The following is a 23460-nucleotide window of genomic DNA, read 5'->3' on the forward strand; positions in this document are numbered from 1 at the left end:
CTAGCTAAGAGAAGGTTGCAATCTTCAAGAAAACACCATAGGACCAAACATGCTTAGTATTTTTTTAATTCCTCGCCCATCCCTTGTTTATGGATCATCGTATAAAATGAAAGCATAGGGAAGCACCTAGATTTATCCCTTCACCATATCATAATGTGCCTTTCCCCACTAACTAGGCAACATAAGTTTATGTGGTTTAGCATCAAAGCCAATTCTACCACCTCATAATCCAAAAGAAATAATCGACAGAGTCGCCACAAACCAAGAAGTAGCGTTGCTAAGATATCTCGGTCCGCAAATATACAAGCAATTCTCGAGAATAACAATCGCAAAGATTCCTCCCAATCTACACATCTTTCCAAAACTGAATATTCTCCCCATCCCCAAACACAAAACCAACCCCTTCACTAAAGCATGGCTTTACAGAAACAATCCCTTTCCAAATCGCCGAGGCCCTATACATAGAGGAATCCTTAGTGTACCATCCACCTTCACTACAACCATATTTGCTAGTGACTATATCCCTCCAGAATGCACCTTCCTCTGTCCCACATTTCCATAACCACTTACCCAGCAATGCCCTATTCATCACCCCCAAATCTCTAGTTCCAGCACCTCCATCATAACATTTACGCACCTCCCCCTAGCTTAGCAAATGAAACTTATTTGTGCATGCCGTCCCTTGCCACAAAAAGTCTTGCATCAACTTTTTAAGTCTCCCCATAATTGACTTCGGGCATCGAAATAATGACAGAAAGTACACATAAAAATTTAATAAAGCTGCTTTGATGAGAGTGATATGGCCTGCAAGTGATAAATACCGGTTCTTCCACCTAGCTAGCCTCCTTTCCACTACATCCCACAAATGTTTTGCTGGTTTGTCTATACAAAGAAGCAAACTAAGGGCGTCGAAATAATGACATAAAGTACAGAGACAAATTTAATAAAGCTGCTTTGATGAGAGGGATATGGCCCCCCCAAGTGATAAATACTGGTTCTTCCACCTAGCTAGCCTCCTTTTCCACTACCACATCCCGCAAGTGTTTTGCTGGTTTGTCTATACAAAGAAGAAAACTAAGATAAGAGGAAGAAAAATCACCCACCTCACATCCAAACAAAGGAATGCGCCCTTTCAGATTCGAACTGTCATGGTCGGAAGGTTTTTCAAAACTGATAGAAGAATGGTGGGCATCTTTCATGGTAGAGAGTTTCGTGGGATTTTTTCTATTCTGGAAACTCAAGATGCTTAAGGTTAAGCTCCAGGCATGGAAGAAAGAAGTTCTCGGGCAGCGGGAAGCAAAAATGGACTCCTTCCTAAATGAGATACAGATTCTAGACATTAGAGGAAAGCTAGGCATTATCTGAAGAAGAAAGCATCACAAGGGATATTACAAGGCTACATACAATGCTCGATTGAGGGAGCGAGAAATTAAGTAAAGACAGCGGTCTAGGACAACATGGCTCAAAGTTGGGGACAAAAAAGCAAAGTATTTCCATGCAGTGGCTAGTGTCAAGGCTAGAACCAATAAGATTTTGAGTGTGAAAGTAGAGGGGGGAAGAATAGAGGAAAAATCCAAGGTACATCTGTCCATTGTTAATCCCTACAAGAACCTGTTAACAAGGGAAGGATGGGAGAGGTCGGAACTTGACAACTTGCAGTTCAATTCGTTAGAAAGACCATTAACCATTTTCCAAAGAAGAGGTTAAGTGACAATGGATGAGTTAGGTGGTGATAAAGCTCCAGGCCCGGATGGCTTTCCGAGAGCATTTTAGCAGAGGTTTTAGTAGTAACGAATTATTTAATGATGTTCATTAAAGAATTTCATAACAATAACCAGATTACTTCAGAACTTGGTGTGGCCTTCATTGTTCTGATTCTCAAAAAAAGGAGGTGCAAAAGGATTGAAAGATTTTAGACTGATCAATTTGCTAGGGGATTGATATAAAATTCTAGCAAAGATAATGGTGACCAGAATGCAAATGGTTTTAGCAGAGATGTGATTTCAAAATCCCAAGAGACATTGTGGTAGGAAGGCAGATTTCAGACAGTGCTTTAATTGCAGATGAATGTGTTAATGCTCGTCATAGAGAAGGAAAGAATGGTGTAGTTGTGAGGCTGGATATTGAAAAGGCGTATGATCATGTGGAATGGGCGTTTCTAGACTACATTCTGGAAAGATTGGGTTTCGGGGCAGAAGTGGAGGCAATGCATACAAGTATGTGTTAAATCAGCCAAATTTTTAGTGATGTAAATGGATCCCCATACTCCCGAGGAATTCGCCAAGGAGATCCACTCTCCCCCTAATTTGTTTGTAGTGGTGGCAGAGTCTCCAAGTAAGATGCTAAATAAAGGCTTACAAGTAGGTTTAATCACAGGTTTTCAGGTGAGCAAGTCAGATATTCAAATATCTCACTTACAATATGCAAATGATACGATCCTCTTCTGTGAAGCGGATGAAGGAGAGGTGGACAATTTAAGAAAGATAATCACTTTGCTTCGAAGTGGTTTCAGGTCTAGAAGAGCATGAATTCGATGATATCAAAATTTATGAACCGAATGGATTTCTCTTGGGGGGATGGGGAGAGCATTCGATTTTGGGAGGACATTTGGATCGGGGAAAAGGCCAAGGAAAAATTTCCATGGTTAGACAGAATTGCAACGAAGGCTAATATAGTGGTGGCATGGATATTTTCAATTGTAGGTGAAGAGGTGGTTTAGTGCCCCCCGTGTCATAGGAACCTCTCAGATGAGGAGACCGATGAATTTTTTTAGGCTATTAGAAAGATTGAGATTCAGAAGGCCACCTCAAGGCGATTCTTAGAAAGATTGAGATTTACCTACCACTAGGCACAAAAAGACAAAATAATCTAGATAAAAGAAAACTCAAGGCAATTCTTAGTAAAATCCTTCTCCAAAATGCTGTGTGGATCCCAAGTGGTAGGTAAATCCTATGCTATGCAATTCTCCAAAATCCTTCTCAAATGTAATTCCAGGAAGCTTTAGTTTTCCTCAATTTGGGTACGAATGTATGATTTGTAATTCTTTTGGCTTTGGCTTATGTTAATAAACTCATCTTAAAAATAATAATATTAATAAATTATTGTAGCCAACTCTAACAGCTCCTCCCTAGGCAAACAGACACCCAACATCATGCTCTTAGCAATATTGAGCTTCAACCCTGACACAACTTCACAGTACCGAATAACCATCATCAACTTTTCCACCATACCTGCATTAGCATCCAAAAAGGAATTATATCATCGACGAACTAAAGGTGGGATATCGGGTAGCTCATCCTATTGACATGAAAGCCGCAAAAGATACCAACTTCTCGCCCGCATTCCAGAATTTTGCCTAAAGCTTTGGCTATCACCAAGAAGAGAGAGAGAGAGAGAGAGAGAGAGAGAGAGAGAGAGAGAGAGAGAGAGTACCCTTGCTCAATCCCTCACGAACTTTGGAAGAACCTTTTGGCAACCTATTTTTCAAAACTAAGAACCTGGTAAAACTAATACACTCCTTTACCCACCCCCTCAACTTCGCCCCACATCCAATCCTTTCAAGCATGCAATCCAAAAAAAAACCCCACTCCACGTGATAATAAGCTTTCCCAATATTTAATTTGCAAACCACTCCTTCCAAACCTTCCTTAAACCTGAAATCAATGTACTCATGAGCTATTAAGGTGCTATCAAGAATTTACCTGCCCTCGATAAAAACCCCTTGAAACTTGGAGATTATACCTACTAACAACCCTTTGAACCTCGTAGCTAGCACCTTAACAAGAATTTTGTAGATACTTCCAAATAAACTAATGGGGTGATATTCTTTCAAAGTTTTTGCTCCCGACACCTTCGGAATTAACTAAATGAAAGAGGCCCCTATTTCCTTCGAAAGCCTTCTCTGATTATAAAACTCCTTATAAAATCCACCAAATCTCCCTTAACACTCCCAGCACATCTGGAAAAAACAAATGCTAACAAAAATCTATCAAGCCCCAGTGCATTAACCCTACCCAAAGCATCCACAACTTTCTTAGTATAGCTAACAAATGAAGATCGTCAACCGCATGCAGTTATATCAAACCCTAGGACAAAATCATGCCAAACACACCCAATCCAAGAATAGAGATTCTTCCACTTGAAAAGAAAGGGAAAAAAACAATGCAATAACCAAAGAATAATCAAAGCTCTTATCAGTTTTGATGGCCTACATCATACGCCTCACTCGTGAAAAGCATGCAATTGCACAAACTCTAGCCCAAGGCTTATAAATAAGAATAAAAAATGACCAAAAACTTGTAGACATTTTGTGTTTATTAAGTTTTTAAGTTTTTATATGAAGGGAAACAAAAGAAAAGCCCTAGCAGCAATTTGGGCCTCACATCAAGCATAAACTATGAACTAAATGTTATAATCTCAGCCATATTATAATTATAAATTAAAAAAAAGACAAAAAATACCCCCATCTACTTAAGTGAGACATAAGCAAAGCAAAAATAAATAAAAATCCGTCCAAAAATAACCAAATAATAGTAACTTAAGAGGAATGCAACCAAAAGACCCCTTTGTGGACCCAAAATTGTACCATGGGTGCGACAATGCATAGTCCATTGATGGGTCTACGGATTTGGCCCATTATGGAAGATATTTGGGCTGCTTTCCACGTTCTAATCCATCCAAAAATTCCTAGGAAAGTACATCAACCCAATCCATCAAGATTAGGTAGTACATGTCCTCATCATTTCTTGACTTCGTCTTTGGAGAACAGCTTCTTAAGCGAGTCCACGTCTAAGTACTAAATTGCAAGTTATCCAAAATAGGCTTCTTCCAACCTTCGTCAGTCAGCAATTCTTTGTAGAACCGAACTATCGCATTGCAAACCTTATCTTTCTCTTCAAGTCTTTCATCCCCCACTTCAGTGCTAGTCCACTTGTTGCATCTAGCCTGAGCACTAGCTATATTGTGGAAGGATCTTTGTTAAGTGGTCTTTGTTACATAAGTGTGCATAACTTCATCTATGAACAAAAGCAACAGTTCATCTAGCTACGAAAGAAGTAGATTTTAACAAATACAGGAAAAAAAAAAAAAAAAGATAAAGCAAAATTCTACAATACGACGAGATTGATGGTGTTGTCCAATGTTAACCCAAATTGCCAAGCCCCTACATTTTCTATTCTAAATCCCGCGAACCAGATTATGGATAATTTGAATATACATACATGCATACATACATATATATGTATAGAGAGAGAAAGAATTATGTTGTATATACTTGGCGTATGTACTGGAGCAACCCAAATGATCCTACTCTAGTTTGCCACACAATGGGGGAAGTAATGTACATATGCACCTGTTCCCATACCATCTATTGAAGCAACCCACAATTCAAGTAACCTTGGTGGGTTTTTTCTTTTCTTTTCTTTTCTTTTCTTTTTCAATGAAGGGTAAATGTTGCTTCAACAGCCAAGCATGTCAACCCACGATTCAAGTAACCATGGTGGTTTTTTTGTTCTTTTTCTTTGATCGTGTGCGCATGATATTTGGTGTAGGATTCTCATTTTGAAAAAAAAAAATTTGACTAAAAGCTTGGGACATATACTCCTTAGCATTATCAGACCAAAATACATACACTTTATAATTAAACTAATTTTGCACTTTCATGTAGAAAGTCTTAAAAATATAAAATAATTTAAATCCACCTTTTATTAAAGAAAGCCATCTCATTCTCGAACAATCATCAACAAATGTAACAAAATACTTAAATCCATACCTACTAGATATTTTAATTAGACTCCAAACATCTAAATGAACTACGGAAAAAGGAACTAAACGGCGCTTATTAACATGTGGTGGAAAAATAACACAATGATGCTTACTCAACTCACACACATCACACTCTAGATATGACATTGACGACAATGAAAGAATGACATCCTTAACAATCTTTATTGATGAATGTTTGAGATGGTGGTGTCATTGATAAGCTAAGATGTCTTTTTGTGCCGTTACACCCACAACGTCACAATCAAGGTAGCACAACCCATCATGCTCATGTCTTCCACCAATATTCTTTTTCGTCTTTAGGTACTGGAAAACACAATGTGAAGGATATGAAGTGACGCAACAGTCAAGGGAATTGTTAAGTTTGTTAATAGACAGAAGGCTTAAACGAAATTTTGGAACAAATAAAAGAAAAGATAATGAAAGGGATGGACTTGTATGAACGATACTCATTCCAAATACTTTGGATTAGGTACTGTCTACCAAAGTGACAGAAGAGCCTGTTAATGAGCCATCAATAGACGAAAACACACGAGATTGACCTATCAGATGATCAAAACCTCTAGAGTTAATTACCCATGGAGTATGAGACTTGTATCCTAAACAAGCCATTTCTAATGTCACGATGTAGCCGTAGGGGTCGAAGTAGGTGCAGAAGTAGTAGGAACATACTATACAATGCTCAGTAACTTGCAATATACTTCTTGAGTCAGAATAACCATCTCACCGACACCTGTCTGTGGAGCAATAGATGTAGAATTAGCCAAAGGGGGATTGCTGCTCTCTCCGGCATAGGAAGCTTGATTAACCCATGCAAGCTTCCCATGGAGGTCCTAACATTTTTCAATAGAATGATTGGAGAGCCCACAATGTGTGCACTTTCAAGGTCCGCGACCTCTACAACGGTTACCTCCCATGTCACCACGAGCACCTCTTCCACCATGGCCATTACTGCGTTCCCAACCAAAGAACGATGCTAGAACCAAGTTGCCATTGGCTCCAATTGTAGAGTCCAAAGAGACACGTTGGAGGCATGCAAATACCTCATTTAAAGATGGCAAATCTTTACACCCAAAATCTGTGCATAAACCAATTCATATTCGCGTTTCAACCCAAATAAGAACTTGATTACTCAAAACTCTTTAAGTTGTCGAGTAGTTTCTCCAAATCAATAGCCAGACATTGATATACATTCAACTCTTTCCACATTCCTTTGAGTTTGTGATGGTATTCACCCAACGATTTATCTCCTTGTTGGAGCTTGAAAATTTTTTCATGTAACTTATAAGTACGAGAGATATTTTTATCAAATGAATATATCTCCAATAGAGCATCCAACACTTCCTTGGTCATATCCAGAAAGATGACATTTGCACTTATGGAAGGTTTAATACTATTCCATAACCAGGTCATAATTTGGGGTTTTCATGGATCCACTGATCATAAGTACTAGATTCTTCATCAGGATTCTCTATGGTCAAAAATTTCAATTTTCTCTTAGTCATGAGAAAAACTTGGATTGACTTAGACCACTATAAAATTTAACTAAATATAAGGTTATCTCAAAATTTGTTATCATGCTCATCTCAAAATTTGTCCCATTTAACTTAATAGAGGTTACCTAAACTCCTAGAAAACATATTGGTTTGTAAATCCAAATTCTGGTCTCTATTTTATCTCCATAACAAATAAAAACAGAGTACCTAACAAGCACAAACATAGGCTAACCTAATACAATCGATAAGCACCACACTTGAATAGTCTACGCAATGCACACGTCACCTCAAACGAAAGAATCAACCCACATGTCCACTTCTTCCAACCGGCCATGAAGAAATATAATCATGAACATAGCATCCAACATGGACAAATAGTTGACAAGTTTGCAACGATCACACATGAGGTGATATGATTCAAGAAGCCAGTGTCCTCATTCCCCCGCGCACACACGAACCATTACAAAAGGCCCGACACAAAAGAAACAAAAAATAAAAATAAAAATAAAAAACCACAAGTTTTTTTCAAAATTTTCAGCACAAGCACGATAAGAGACACCAGAGGATAAGACGATTTAGAAAAGAAAAAAATAAGACGATTTAGAGGAGAACGATAAAAATGGACAAAGCTTTGATACCATGTTAAATAGTGGAAATAGAGATGGAATAGAGAAGAGAAGAGAGAAGAGAAGAGAGGAGAATGTACAAAGAAGAGAATGGGCCGAAGTTAGGGTTCACAAACCCCCTCTCCTTCTTTCATATTATGAAAGTTTCCTAATTATAGAAATGCCATTAAAAGCAAAAGCAAAAATCCCCTCTATGTCCTAAACCCAAATAACCCATCTAACATAAAAACTTGGATTTGGTGAGAAAGCGCAGTCAAAGAGGGACCAAAACGCTACGGGTAAGAAAAAATGCTTCTTTTCATTCTTTTTAAATATATTAGCAATGAAACAATTTGTATTTTGTTACTTGTACAATATTTGAATGATATAAACTCATTTTCAACATAATCACATCATCTATGGCCAACATCTCAAAGTTGTCCCCTACACAATGAAAAACTATTATTCGTAGTGTTTGTAATATTTTGAGTTTCCCAAAGGTGCAATATCATGTGCAATAACAATATTTGAAACATTGATTTGGATATAATCCTCACCGTTGTTGTTTAGTTATCAGATGATTCGGATATAATGTGCAATAACTTCTTGATTATAATCAGCCTATATAATAGAATATTAGATAGCACTTGATTGTAATCAACCTATGAATAAACTATATTGCGCCTGTGGGAGTTTTTTGCTCTCATTGCCATGACTTACAACATGAATCCAAACAATATGACATTCCAAACTCATGCTAGGGCGTTCCACGTAAGCAATGCACTGTACCGAAACCTAAGTGCAATGAAAAATGGATAAGGGTTGGCTAGGGTGTCCCTAGAAGCGATGCACTAAAATAACAACCGGTTGTTGTAAGAAGTAAGGGTCCCCGTGCCATTTTGGACGCATGAGGGTAAAAGAGCTAGTTCTGAATAATAGAATTTGTCTTGCCACATGGAATATAGGAACATTGACATGTAAGAGAATGGAGTTCGTAGATACAGTGAAATGAAGGAGAGTTAACATAGCTATTGTTGAATAGACCAAGTAGAAGAGAGCCAAAACTAAAGAAATTGATGCATATAAGCTTTTGTATATGGAAAGGGCAATAAAATAAAATAAAAATAAAATAAAATAAAATAAAAAAAAGAAAGAAAAAAAAAGAAAAAAAAAAAAAGAGAGAGAGATAGGGATAGTGGTAAATAAAGATTTAAAGGATATAATTATAAATGTTAAGAGAGTAAGTGATAGGATCTAATTAATAAAACTTTTGTTAGGAGGAGATAATAAATGTTATTAGTGCATATGTTTAAAGGATAGAATCAAGAGACAATTTTGGGAGGATATGGATGGGCTAGAAATGAAATTCCTAACAGTAGGGAGGATACTTGTACAATAAACAGTCACGTAAGAAAAGAAAGCAAAAGATATGGGAGGGTACATCGAGGATATGGTTTTGGGAGAAGAAATGAGATGGAGGAACCATCCTTGATTTTGCTATGGTATATAATCTAATAATCTAGCTCTAGCAAACATAATACTTTAAAAAGAGAGAAACATTTAATAACTTTCAAAATTGGATCATATACAAGAAAATAGATTTCTTTCTACTTAGGAAGACAAAAGGGCCAATATATAACGACTAACGACTACAAGGTGATAACTAGAGAGAGTTTGACCGCACAACATAGGTGAAGGGTTATGGATGTTTACATTAGGATATGGAAGAAAGGGAATGGAATTAATAGGTGTCCCAACATTAGGTAGTGGAATTTAAAAGGAAAAGAACAATATTACAAAAATAAATTGATGGAAGAAGGGAAGTAGAATGTCGAGGAAGAAGTAGACATTATGTCGAATGAGATGGTTGCGTGCATTAGGAAAATGGCAAAAGATGTTTTAGGAGTATCTAGAGGGAAAAGCCAAGAGACTAGAAACCATGAAAATCTTAAACAATATAGAAATGCCAAAAAGATTACTAAGAAAGTACTGAGGCTAAACTAAAGGCTTATAATGCTCTTTACAATACATTGTGGACAAGAAAAGGTGAGAAAGATGTCTTCAAACTTGCAAAAATGAGAGAGGAAGAGTAAGGACCTACATCATGTTAAATGCATTGAGAGCAATGACCAAAGGGTAGTAGTCAAGTACAATGAGATTAGTGAAAGGTGGAGAAGCTATTTTCAAAACTTGTTAAATGAACATCACTCTAAGAGCATAGAGATAGAAAGAACCATAAACTCAAATGACATCGGAATCCATAGATAATTTCATAGGATTAGAATATCTAAAGTGAAAGAAGCTTTGAGAAAGAGGAAAATAGGAAAGGCCCTTGGTCCAGATGGTATACCAATAAAGGTTTGGAAGTGCGGGGGAGATACTGGGTTATTTTAGTTAAGTTTTTCAACGAGAACATAGATGGAAAAAAAATGCCAAATTAATGGCGGGAAAGTACCATGGTACCAAGCTAGCGGTGGAAACGCCAAGAGAAGTGATCTCTTGCACACCCACCAATCTTTCCAAAACTAGATGCATTACAGGCCATTTACTGTCAGTGTTCAAAATATCGGCGATATTATCGAAATATCGCCGATAATATCGGTGTCACCAGTGCAGCGACACCGAAACCCCATTATTTCGTTTCGCTTCCAGGTTTTGCTGGAATCTCGTTGATATTATCGGTATTTTCAAAAGGGCGCCGATATTTCCCTGTTCCCACCAACCACGGGTGAGAACTGCAGCTATCAAATAAAAGGGGTGGTTGTCAGCGAGAAAATCACAAAAAACATAAGAAATACCCTTTTTTTGCCCGGATTTGGAGGAAGACGCGAATTCAGCTGCTGTTGAGTGCAGATCAGCATTTCCGGTAAGATTCAACCCCAAAAATTCCTTTTTTTTCGTCCAAAAATCCTCTGCAACGTCTCGATTCCGCCAGCGGGCCGAGATCTTGTTCGAAATTAGAGGTTTTTTTTATATTTGGGATGAGGGAGATGGATTTTCGAGTTGAAAATCCGGAGAAATCAGTGGGAAGGAGATAAAATTTTGAAATTTTTAGAAGGGGAGAGGATTTTGGGGGTTTTTATCGCAATTTGGGGATTGGGCGGCGTGAATGGCATTGCGTACTTGGTTACTCAGTACGCTCTTATCATACGAGTACACTCTGTTGGGCGCACAGAGAATGTATCTGGTCTATCCATGCGGTCCATCCGTTTTTTCATATTATTTTAGGGGTTGAGACCAAAATTTAAGCGTACCAAACGATGAAGTGGACCACTCCATTGGAAACAGTTTGAATAATGACTTCCACCGTTAAAACTTTTCTAGGGCCCACAGTGATGTTTATTTCTCATCCAACCTGTTCATAAGATCACACAGACATGGATGAAGGGAAAAAACAAATAGAAGTTTGATCCAAAACTTTTGTGGCCCCCAAGATATTTTCAACGGTAAATGTTCAATTCATACTGTTTCCTATGGTGTGGTCTATTTGAGGTTTGGATATACTTCGTTTTTAGGCTTAAGACCTAAAATTATCTGTTAAAATGGATGGACGGAGTGGATAAAATACATAAATCACGGTGGACCCCACAGGTGAGCTTTGAAGGTGCAAGCTCACTTGGTTGCATCACTTTGACGGTGTTAAAAAGACCCCACCACGGCGGGTGCAGGTCGGTGCTCCGTGGGCCCCACCATGGTGCATTTGTTGTATCCATGCTATCCATTAATTTTGAAATATTATTTTAGAGCTTTATCCAAAAAATGAGTTAGATCCAAATCTCAGGTGGACCACACCACGGGAAAACAGTAGTGATTGGATATCCACCATTTAAATCCTCCTAAGGCCCACTATACTGTTTATTTGACATCCAATCTGTTAATAAGCTTATAAAGACTCAGATGAAGGGAAAAAACAAAGATTAGGTTTTTCCAAAACCTTTATGGCCCCCAGAAAGTTTTTAATGGTCAAAGTTCATTCAACACTGTTTCTTGTAATGTGGTCCAATTGTACCTCTTTTTTTTTCTCATATCATAAAATTATCTATAAAAATAGATGGACGGCATGGATGAAACACATTCCTCGTGGTGGGGCCCACAGAGCACGGCAGGGGAGTAGCCAAATCCCTCTCCGCAGCGCATGGATCAGGTATGCGGATTTCCTGCGGAAGCCTTTCCCACTGTTCCTGCGCTGCAAGCTCAAGTGGGGCCCACTGTGATAGTTGTGAGAAATCCTCTCCGTCCATCCGTTTTGTGATTTCATTTTAGTACTCGTTTTAAAAAATGAACGGTATCCAAAGCTCAAGTGAGCCGTACTAAAGGAAAATGTGGTTTGGGAAATTCCTACCATTGAAACCTTCCTGGGTTCAACAGTGATGTTTAGATGCCATCCATACCGTCGAAACCTTCCTGGGTTCACTTGAGTTTTAGATACGGTTCATTTTTGGCATCATGTCCTAAAATGAACTCACAAAACGGATCGACGGGGAGGATTTTTCACAAACATCACAGTGGGCCCCAGAAGTGGGGATAGTGATCCACAGTTCAAAACTTCTTAGGGGCCACAGAAGTTTCCGATCAAGCTTATATTTTTGTTTTCACGTCATCTATCTCTACGTTAACTTATGAAGAGGTTAGATCTAAAAAATACATAATGGTGGGCCTTATAAATGTTTCAACAGTGGGTGTGACTGATCCCACAGTTTTCTGCGGTGGGTCCACTTGAACTTTAGATCTATCTCATTCCTTTTATCATGCCATAAAGCCATCTTTACAAATGGTTGGACGGTATGGATACAACACACGCATCATGGCGGGGTCCACAGAGCTTAGTGACATCACTTCAGTAGCGATTTGGCTACTGCCTTGTCAGTATCTAATCCGCCCCCAGCCAAAGGAAACGGATTGGCTACGCCCCCTGCCACCAGCCATTGGCTGGTGGTCACTGATCTGTGGGCCCCAGTCCCACCATGATGAATGTGTTTCATCCATGCTGTCCATCTATCCAAATCATGGGTCCATTTTAGACGGATCATAGCTTGAAAATCACAGCAATGGAAAGATTTTTAAACCATTTAATCTTCCCCATTGAATTTCTAAATGGGACCATTGTCATTTTATCCATCCGATTGGCCACTTAGGATCATCTTATCCGTGTTGTTTTCGATCCATGCTCTGTTTCTAGTGGGACTAGCGATATGGATGGTCTGGATTGGCCCAAATTTATGTTTCATTTTTATCCAGTACTCTATAATTAAATACAAAAACAGATGAGCGGCGTGGATATAGAATAAATACATCAAGGTGGGCCCCACAATCAAGACCGCACTGTCGTGGATGAGGTTGGGGCCGCACATGCACATGCATTCATAAAGTAAAATCCAACCCGTCCATCCTATGAAACTGTGAATTTTACTCCAAATTTTCAAAAAATCAGGATAATCAATTAATTAAATGGGCTACACCAGAGGGAACAAGTTGGGAGATAACATCCACCCTTTATTTACATGGACCCATCATTTTGTATGTATAAATCACAATAAGCCCCATAAAGTTTACTCAGTATGCAATCTGCAAACTCTTTCCTCAATTGTAACTTATGTGAAATTTTGATTTGATCTAACATCTTAGCCCTTGAAATGATTTAGGCTTATTACACTAAATACGAGCCGATGCAACTTTTTTTTTGTCGATTATTGCAAATTTGTATACTACTAGGGAGCAAAATGTCGTCTGGATCGGGAAAAGGAGGAGCAAGGGACATTGGGTGGAAACATGGACGGCTAGTGGAGGGGATAAATATGGAGCCATATGCAACTATTGTGGCAAAGTGATACGGAGTGGGGGAGTGTCTAGGCTAAAGGAACATTTGGCAGGGGGATACAAGAATGTGAAAGACTGTCCAAGTGTAACAAGGCCAGTGAGAGAGGAGATGAGAAGAGTGTTGACTGAAGCGAAGTCACGCAAGTTGCAGCAGAATGATTGAGAGAGAGATATGAGGGAGGAGCTACGAGGCACTTGACGGGGCCTAGGTGCTATCGACGAGCATGATGATGACGACAATGAGGTGATCGCATACCCCGATGACTGTGTTACGGCTCAAGAAATGAGTGATTTTAGACAAGTAATTCGTGAGTCTCGGGCTTCAGAGTGGGAGGGGGAGTAAAGAAGACGGATTGATGAGAGTAGGCCGTCGTTTGGGACGTCCTGACATAAGGCTGGTGGGAGTAGCAGACATTTTGAGGGAGGCAGCAGGCATGGCCTACAACACACGCAAAGCGCTCGTGTCCCAGATGCACCCATCGCAGGCGTTAATAAAAAAATATTAAAAAAATATGTGGAGCAAGGGGCTCAGGGAGAAAGTGGGTGGCGCTATATCTAGGTGGTTCATCTCGAGCCATGTACTAGCAAATGCAACAGCCAATCCTCAGTTCAAAAATATGATTGCGGAGGTGCAGCGTGCCGAGCCAGGCGTAAAGCCTCCCACGCCACAGGAGATTCTTGGCGTCTACCTCGATCAGGAGCACGAGGAGATGCAGGCTTGGGTACGTGGACTCAAGCCGAACTGGAAGCAATACGGGGTGACAATCATATGTGATGGGTGGACGGGACTCACAAAATTGTCCATTATCAATTTCATAGTATACTGTAGAGGACAACCGGTTTTCCTCAAATCCATTGATGCATCGGCCAGAATAAAAGATCACGAATATATATATGCTCTCCTAAAAGGAGTGATTAGAGATGTTGGGTCCCAGAATGTTATCCAAGTTGTGACGGACAATGGCAGTGCGTTCATTAAGGAGGGGAAGAAATTGATAAAGAAGTTCAATATCTATTGGACCCCGTGTGCGGCACACTGCATTGATTTAATGCTCAAGGAGATAGGCCAGAGGGATTCTGTCAAGAAGACTATCCAAAATGCGAGAAGAATGACAAACTTTATATACAATCACTCATGGTTGTTGGCTGCAGTGCGTGAGTGTTGTGGAGGGGATATCGTTAGACCAGGCGCGACACAGTTCGCCACGAACCTCATTGCACTCGACAGCTTATACAGGCACCGCGTGGGTCTGAAAAATTTGTTCAGATCCGAGAAATACATGGAGTGGAATCTGAGGAAGACTGAGGATGCAAAGACCTGTTCGAATATGGTGCTTTCCGATTCCTTCTGGGAGAAAGTTCATAACACCGTTTCCTTCCTACATCCAATGTACAAGGTCCTACGAGCTGTAGATAATGAGATGTGGCCTTCGATGGGGTCAATGTATGAGCTTATGAGAATTATAAAAGAGAGGATAATGACTGCAATCCCCAGTTCGTATCAGTGGGTGATCAATATCATCGATCATCGATGGACCGGGACTCTCGAGTATCCACTCCACCAAGCCGATAAGTTTGTTAATACAACTGGGTACTTTAAGCATCACTTTTGTTTACATGTTAATACAACTGAGTAGCTAATATTTGAGTTTCAGCATACTACCTGAATCCCAAATTTCATTATAAACGCCGGCTTCATGAGAATCAAGATTTGACGATGGCCGTCCACAAGGCGTTCGAACGACTGTTCCCAGAATCGACATCGCAAGCAGATTTCGGTAACCAGGTAATGCAATAAATTTTCTTCCTTATAGCCTCTAGAAATATAGGTGATTAAAAATAATGACATGTGAATCCGTATTGCGGTTAAGGGATGCGAGGGGTAAGTTCTCATCCACACTAGCAAAAGCATCGACTGAAACGATGATGCCATGTGAGTATGGTAACATAATTAGGTAATTGCATTTTTCGTTTAAACTTCAAACTAAAACAAGCTCATCATAGATATATAGGTGAGTGGTGGGCGATGTACGGAGTCGACAAGCCCGCACTGCAATTATTGGCAGTCCGTGTTCTTGCACAAACTGTATCCTCCTCACCGTGTGAGAGGAATTGGAGCACATGGTCACTCATACATACCAGCGAGAGGAACAGGCTGACATATGAGAAGCTGCAAAAGCTCGTTTACTGCCACCTATAATATGAAGTTAAGAGAGAGGCAATTGCGGGTAGACCGAGACATAGAGGAAAATCAGGACCCACTGGACCTGTTGTCTATAGGTAACATGGCACAGATAGGTGATGATGATGAGGACCCACTTTATGAGTGGGTCAAATCAGTTGATTTAGATGATGCGGAGGGAAGCCCTGCTCCACAGGTAGCCAAGGGAGCAGCGGCTCTGGGTATCGATGTCGATCAGGTAGTAATTGAACAGAAGGCGGATACACTCCTTTGATTCTTTGGTAAGGAGTTCGGCACGTTCCAATGAGGGTGAGGAGCATCTTCATGGCCCCCTCCCCATCATCAAGTCGTAGTGAGTGACGATAATGATGAGACTCAACCCCCACTCGACACTGGTTCTGGGGACAGTGACGACGACGATGACGATGATGACGACGGTGATGAGGGAGGGGACGAAGGCACCGACACTAGTATAGGTGGTACTAGTGGGGGTGGGGGTGGGGGTAGCAATGGTGGGGGGTACACGACGGCTCAGAGCCAACGATCTGTTGGCCAGTTCACTGGGGAGCAGAGCTTTGACCATGCCACTCAGGACATGGACCATGGATCTCGTCCACCATCCAGGGCGAGAGCATCGGAGCCCACATATATGTTCGAGCGTCGTTCGAAGAAGAAAGCCGGACGTGCTGCAGCCGATGCTTTCACACGCAGCTTGTCATCTATGGACATAAGTTCAGATCAGGGGAGCTCCACCTCTATCCCACCTTATGCTCATGGGGGATATCACGGGTATGGCCATGACAGCTCTGACATTCAGTCACACTCATCTACCCATGGATACAGGCAGCCGGAAGATAGTTTTTCGAGTCATGACCCTTTGATAGAAGGATATTCGAGGTACCCGTATGACTAGCAGCAATACTATTAAGGAGTCGGGGTTGGACTTGATCTGTTCCCTCAGTGTCCTACTCAGGAAATGCCGTCGATATATGTCATACAATTCCCACGTCTAGGCATACTCGTACAGTTTAGGGATGATGGGTATCAAAGGTACATAAGAGAGTTCCTCAATTGGTACGAGCAGAGGATCACCTGGGAATAGTACTGCCAACATGTTGGGCAACAGTACTACTCTCAACTGCCACGGGATCCGGACAATGATTACGAGCCACCTCGTCACTCTATGTGGGGATGAAACATGGCCAGAAATGTGTATTTTTTTTCAATTCATTTACTTTTGCATGTCTTAATTCTTGTAAGCTTGCATTTATATTATATAAACTCATTTTGATTACTATTCGAGTGATTTCTTACGACAACGCATGCTTTTTGGCCCCCATTAAATGGAAACTTCTAATTTAATGCATTCTTTTTGCAAATTTTTCATTCCTGAATATGTAAATATATGTATTTAGGCATGTCCTGAAGTTTCACTGAAAAATTCCACCATGTTCACCATGTGGCACTCTTTTAAAAGGTTAATTTTCTAACCCCCCCCCCCCCCAAAAAAAAAAAGAAAAAAGAAAAAAGAAGACATGGTGACTTGTCATATGTTTGTTGATACAATTGCACCCCATTCCACATGTGTGCACAAAAAGAGGCCCAAACTAAAATAAAAGTGGCAACAATTCTAATCCTACCTATTTGTAAAGAAGCTTCCTTGGTTTAGTTTCTTTTCTTTTTGTTTTTGGTTTCAATCTCCTTATTTGTTTCTTTGTTCTTTTGGAAAGTCCAAGTTGTATTTATATTAGGAATAGCAATATTCAATAAGAATTCTACACCTTTTTCTTCTTTTTTTTTGAAAGATGAAGCAATTTATCAAGCATAGACAAAGCAAAACTATAGGAGAAAAGAAAAGGAAGAGAGAGGGAGAGAGAGAGAGAAGCCTATAACTTAAAGAAAGAAAAAAACAAAACTAGAATACAACAAGAATAACAGCACGCAAGCTGGAAAGGCCTCTAGGGCACCCAATCCCTCAAGAACATCTTAACCCTATCTAACACCCCAAACAAGGACAAACTCTTGTTACAAAAATAGCAATTATTCGTTTCTCCCCAGATGGTTGACCATAGAGTAGCAAGGAGAGCTAATCTCCATTTCTTCTTGTCGAACTTCCCTCCATTGCTAGCATGCCAGGAATAGAAAAAAGTCGACAACAGAAGGAGCATCACCCAAGAGATATCCACAAGGGCAAAGATGCAAAACCAAATGGACGAGGAAAACGGGCACTAAAGGAACAAATGGTCAACATGTTCCGCCTCCTGAGCATACTAGACACACAGTAGGCAGAACCATGCCCCTCTTTGGAAGATTATCAACCCTTGGAATCCGATTTTTTCATGCCAACCACACGAAGGCTGCGACCTTTGAGGGGGCCCCATAAGCCCATACTGAGCTCGTATGACTATTGTTGTCGGGCATATCTGGCTGAGAAAGATAATTGTAGAAAGACCGCATGGAGAACACTCCAGAGCTCCCAAGCTTCCAAAGCAGTGAATCCTCCTCTCCCGGAGAAGCACAAACCCCTGCAAATGGGAAAGAAGCTTAACCAAATAATCTATTTCAAAATCCCTCGGATCTCACCTAAAAGGGGGAAGCCAAATCCCTTCCTCACCTAAACTTGAAAAGCAATTAGCCACCGCAATGTCCACCCCAGTACAAAGCGAAGCCAAGACGGAAAAGAGGACCTAAGGGAGGACTCACCACACCTGGAGTCCTCCTAAAACCTAGTCCTTACCCCCATCCCCAACCGAAAAACCCACACAAAGGAAGACCTTGATGCACCCGGCAATTGCTTTCCATAGAGGAGAGGAGCAATAAAGGGAAGACGGTTTAGTCCACCATCCCATCTGAGACGAACCATATTTCGCAGCTAGAAGGAATCTCCACATACTAGAACCCTCCACTTCAAAATGCCACGCCCATTTACCCAATAGGGCTTCATTCACGAGATCTAGATGCTTGATCCCCGCACCCCCTTTTGAGTAAGGGGCACGGACCTTGTTCTAGTTGAGCAAAGGGAGTTTTCCACCGGAGGAAGGCCCCTGCCACAAAAACTCCCTCATAAGCTTATCCATCCAAAGAATAACCGACCCAGGGCAACGAAATAGGGACATATAGTATAAAGGCATGTTCAAAATAGATGAATTAGTAAAGCCAATAAATAGGGCCACATGGGCTTGCATATGGGAACAACTTTATGAGCTCTTTCTCCAATTAGAATTTACTGAAAGGTTTCCTATAGCAGAAGAGTTGGAGAGGGGTTTGTGTGATCTCTAGCATAAAGGCTAGAGGACCGTTGGCCTTGATACCTGTCTTTTTCTTCTTCTCTCTATCAATGCATTTGGGTATTTATCTATGAGAGGGTTTGATCCTAAATCTAATAGGCAATTCTCAGTTTTGCAATTAGTTTCAGTTTATTTTTATTCTATTTGCATTATTTGGTGTCTGCCACAAACATATATATAATTGGGCGAGACAACCACTGATGGGCATCCAAATGACAATACATTAGATAGGGCTCCATTATCTAGATAAATATCATTTTAAAATATAATAAAATTTTCTTTTTAAGTTTTTCCCATCATCATATCTTGGCTAAATGACTCTCAGGAGTTTCAACTCCCCAGTCAAGGGTTCGAGTACCCGTAGGTGGTGGAATTCCACTAGCATGAGTGTGTGGGGGTGTGTGTGCGTGTGAAAAAAAAAAACCTTTTTAAAAAATAATATATCTTGGCTAAATGACAGATAGCTTGCTGAAGCAGCACTCATCATAAACACACACTGAGATATGTTTGGGGTGGACACCAAATAGACCATTAAGCACTATTTTCTGCAACTCTCAGTTAGAAAGGAAAATGAAGAAGAAAGAAAGGAAAACAAAAACTCGAATGCTGACTCACATACCCACAACTTCCAACACAACAAACCTCAACATTCAATTGCGAAAAGAGGGGGCTCTTCAATGAAAACATAAAAATCGATGTGAAATTGAGCTTGCATATAGGAAATGATAAGATTAGTTTCTTCTACCACCATGAAATAGAGAGAGAACAGAAACAAAAAGATGATCTTTTCTGGGAACCGCCCACAAAAAGACAAGAAGCTCAAAAAAAAAAAAAAAAAGGAACCCAAATGATGACTAATGATTAATTCTACAATCTCATGCCCACAAATCCAAAACAACAACACTTGGTTCTTAATTCAAAAAGAGGGTAATTCATGGAAGTACAAATATCCTCACTTTAACATGATATATAAACACCTATATGGAATAAAAAAAAAAAATCAAGATTAGAATAATAAACGACAATAGAAACAACACAATCCGGTATCATATACACAGACAGATATATAAATACATGCATATACGCATACAAGCATACGCACAGACGTATTGCGTATAAGCCCAAAGTTCAGGATTCCATACAAGTGAATTCCAATACAACATTTCAACATGCGAGACAATCACCTATATGTATAAGAACAAACACCAACAATACCACCCACCATTAGATACACATACAATCAAGCATACAAACATGCATACATGCATGCATATGTGTGTGTTGTAAACCCAAATCTAGAAATCCATGCCTGTAAATCCCAAAACACCAACATTCAAATAGGAATTTCAAGAATTGGGTTTTGCAGAGAAATACCAAAATCCAATTTCAACAGGCACATGAACCAAAATGTGTGATATTCAAACCTCAGAGTTCAAAAATATATAATTAAGAAAAAAAAAAAAAAAAAGGAAGAAAGAATTTAAAAAGGATTAGTATTTGTTTTCTATAACGAGAATCCAATAGCACTGAAAGTGAAAATTTGAGAAGAAAGAAGCAGAAATCGTGACTCACTTGCGGCCATTGATTTTGACGCTCTCTCTCTCTCTCTCTCTCGTCTTTGAATCCTTAGCAAAACTACAACCTTGGCTCAGAGCAAAAACGGCACTGCCAGAAGCGCCAGTGGGACACTCCAAGTCCATGTGGAACGTAGGGTTTTGATTGGATACGGTGCCCTGTAGAAAGCGTGTAGAACACCAGAGATTTGTGGGGCCCAATCTAATGTCTATATGAAATCCACTCCGACTATCGGTTGATTCATCTCATTTTCAAGTAGACATGTCAGATTGATCCATAACTTATCTGTGATATGACAGAGTAACAATATAAAATCACGGCTAAAATCATTAAATTCATTCATTGTGGTCCACCTAACTTATGGATCAGAATAATTTCTATAATTTTGATACATATTATGTTTATCTCCTTTTGAACGGCCTAGATGTTATATAAACGACGGTATGGCCCATAAAGGCTTCTATCATGGGCGATGCCATCCACATTGTTTCTTATGGTGTGGCCCACATGAGTTGAATGTCGAAATTATTTTTGGGCTCAGCTCCTATAAAGTTTTTATTAAATGGATAAAAGGAGTGGATTTCAAACATAAATCATGATGGCCCACATAGCTTGGGTGTTGCACGCTCTTACCACAACAAGGAGTTGTATTGTAGATGATTCCATTCCTCTCCCCTTGAAGTGGAGTTATTTGATACTCCGGTTGCGTTTGACGCTCCATACGCATGCATTAAGATTTGGTTACAAGTCATTTATTAACTCGTATTAAACCGATTAAATTGTGTGACAAACTGTATTTAAATCACAGAACCAAAATTATGTTGTTTCAAGAATCCTAAACCTCTGATTCATGGATACTTCTTTATTGAAATATAATCGTTGGATATTTTCATTTTTAACCGTCCAATAAATGTCCAACAATAGGATAGTCAACTAATCAAACAAGCCGTAATCTTTGGTTCACGATCATCTAAACAGGAACCCCACCAGGTTTAGCATGCATTGTTTGTATTCCACATATGCAATTTACAAGCGTGTAAGTAACTGCGTATCATCCATCACTCTCTGACGGAGTATGAAAGCTTTTCTCACCTTAGAAAGCTCTGTTTGAAGCATTTTTCACCTTAGAACGCCCTCTACAGAAGCGGTTTCGTCTCTCCCCATATACCGTCGTCCCAGCGTGTATCGCCTTCATTGGGGCCCACATGCTGAAATTGTTCAATGATCAAAACCGTTAATCTGTTACATTCAAAGGTACAACTTCTATAGTGAAAAATACATGCAGGATGATTGATCATGATATGTTGATGAATTTGGAACGTTGAAAAGTAAAGTTTAATAGCTCACAGTCAAACCCATTGATCAAAGGTCAGGATCATCAATAAATATATAATTATAAGATCTTAAATTTTTTTTTATAATAGTAAAGAGAACATGGACGGTTCAAATCGCCCTACTATCTCTGGATGTGGGCCCAATGAAGCGACCCACATGCTGAGATTTTAAGCGCGAGATAGTACAAATAAACTCCAAATGCAACTCGTCGGACCAGAGCTGCGGTCACGCGGTGGCAATGATCAAATGGACGCGGATCAACACAACTCCTACGGTGATGTGTGATTTTTGGGAGCTGTGGGACCTACAGTGATGCATGTATTTTATATCCACGCAGTCCATCCGTTTTTCCGGCTCAGTTAATGGGCTGGTCCTAAAATTGAAGCAGGCACAAATCTCAAGTGGACCACACCACGGGAAAAATTGGTCATTGAAATCCGACCATTAAAAACTTCCAAGTCCCTCCGTAATTTTAATATTCCATCCAACCTATTGACAAGGTTACATAGACCTGAATGAAGAAAAAATACAAATATCAGCTTAATCCAAAAATTTTATGGCCCTTAATAAGATTTTAATGGTGAGTATTCAATGACCACGGTTTCTGTGGTGTGATCCACCTGAGATCTAGATCTACTTCATGTTTTGGACCAATTACTTAAACTGATGAACAGTGTGGATATAAAACATATAATTCATGGTGGCCCCACAGCGCCAAAACATCAAACACCACCAATTAGACTGGTTTTTGCAACACCACCTAATCAGAGTCATGATCAAATGCGTTTCTAGAGATTGTCGTCAAAGGGGATACCCAAGATCTCTCACATTGGAATATTTAGAACCTTTGATCATATAACAATTTTCCTTAGAATATGGACCGTCTCTTGATGTTTAATGGCCAAGTTTAGGACCGCCCAAATCTTGAAGATTTTGGAGGCATCCACCATCAACCGTGTATCCTATCAGATCAGTCGTTGGATCATTAAAACATGACACTAGATTCAACGGCCATGATACCAACGATCCTGTAGCCTGCCCCTTATGTAGTTTCTGATACGGGGCACCATAACCTATCAAAACGCGTGTAACATAAGTGGTAATCCATCGGAGTATAACTTGGGAGAAACAGATCGGCTACTCCCCAGCCGCCAGCCAATGGCTGGTGGTCAGTGCTCTGTGGGACCCACCATGATTCATGTGATTCATCCATGCCGTCCACCTATTTTTCTAGATATTTTTATGATATGATACCAAAAATGAGATATATCCCACTCTCAAGTAGACCACATGATAGCAAAAAGTGTTGAATGAACTTAGACCACTAAAAACTTTTTGGAGGCCATAAAATTTTTGGATCAAGCTGATATTTTTTTTTTCCC

At 39.9% G+C, this 23460-nt stretch overlaps 1 protein-coding gene across 3 annotated transcripts in view; it reads right to left on the minus strand.

Moving 5' to 3' along the window:
* Window positions 1-20863, minus strand: part of LOC131223226 (uncharacterized) — a 37583-nt gene extending 16720 nt beyond the window's left edge. For 2 of the 3 annotated variants that reach the window (XM_058218554.1, XM_058218553.1), the window contains exon 1: window positions 5877-5925. In XM_058218554.1, the coding sequence (XP_058074537.1) occupies window positions 5877-5910 (34 nt within the window). In that variant the 5' untranslated portion in view covers window positions 5911-5925. Of the gene's footprint in view, window positions 1-5876; window positions 5926-20740 lie in introns of those variants that run through there. The other variant, XM_058218555.1, reaches the window with a different exon arrangement.
* Between the last annotated feature and the right edge of the window lie 2597 nt (window positions 20864-23460).

This window comes from Magnolia sinica, chromosome 13 (genome assembly GCF_029962835.1).
Source record: "Magnolia sinica isolate HGM2019 chromosome 13, MsV1, whole genome shotgun sequence".
Taxonomy (NCBI): Eukaryota; Viridiplantae; Streptophyta; class Magnoliopsida; order Magnoliales; family Magnoliaceae; genus Magnolia; species Magnolia sinica.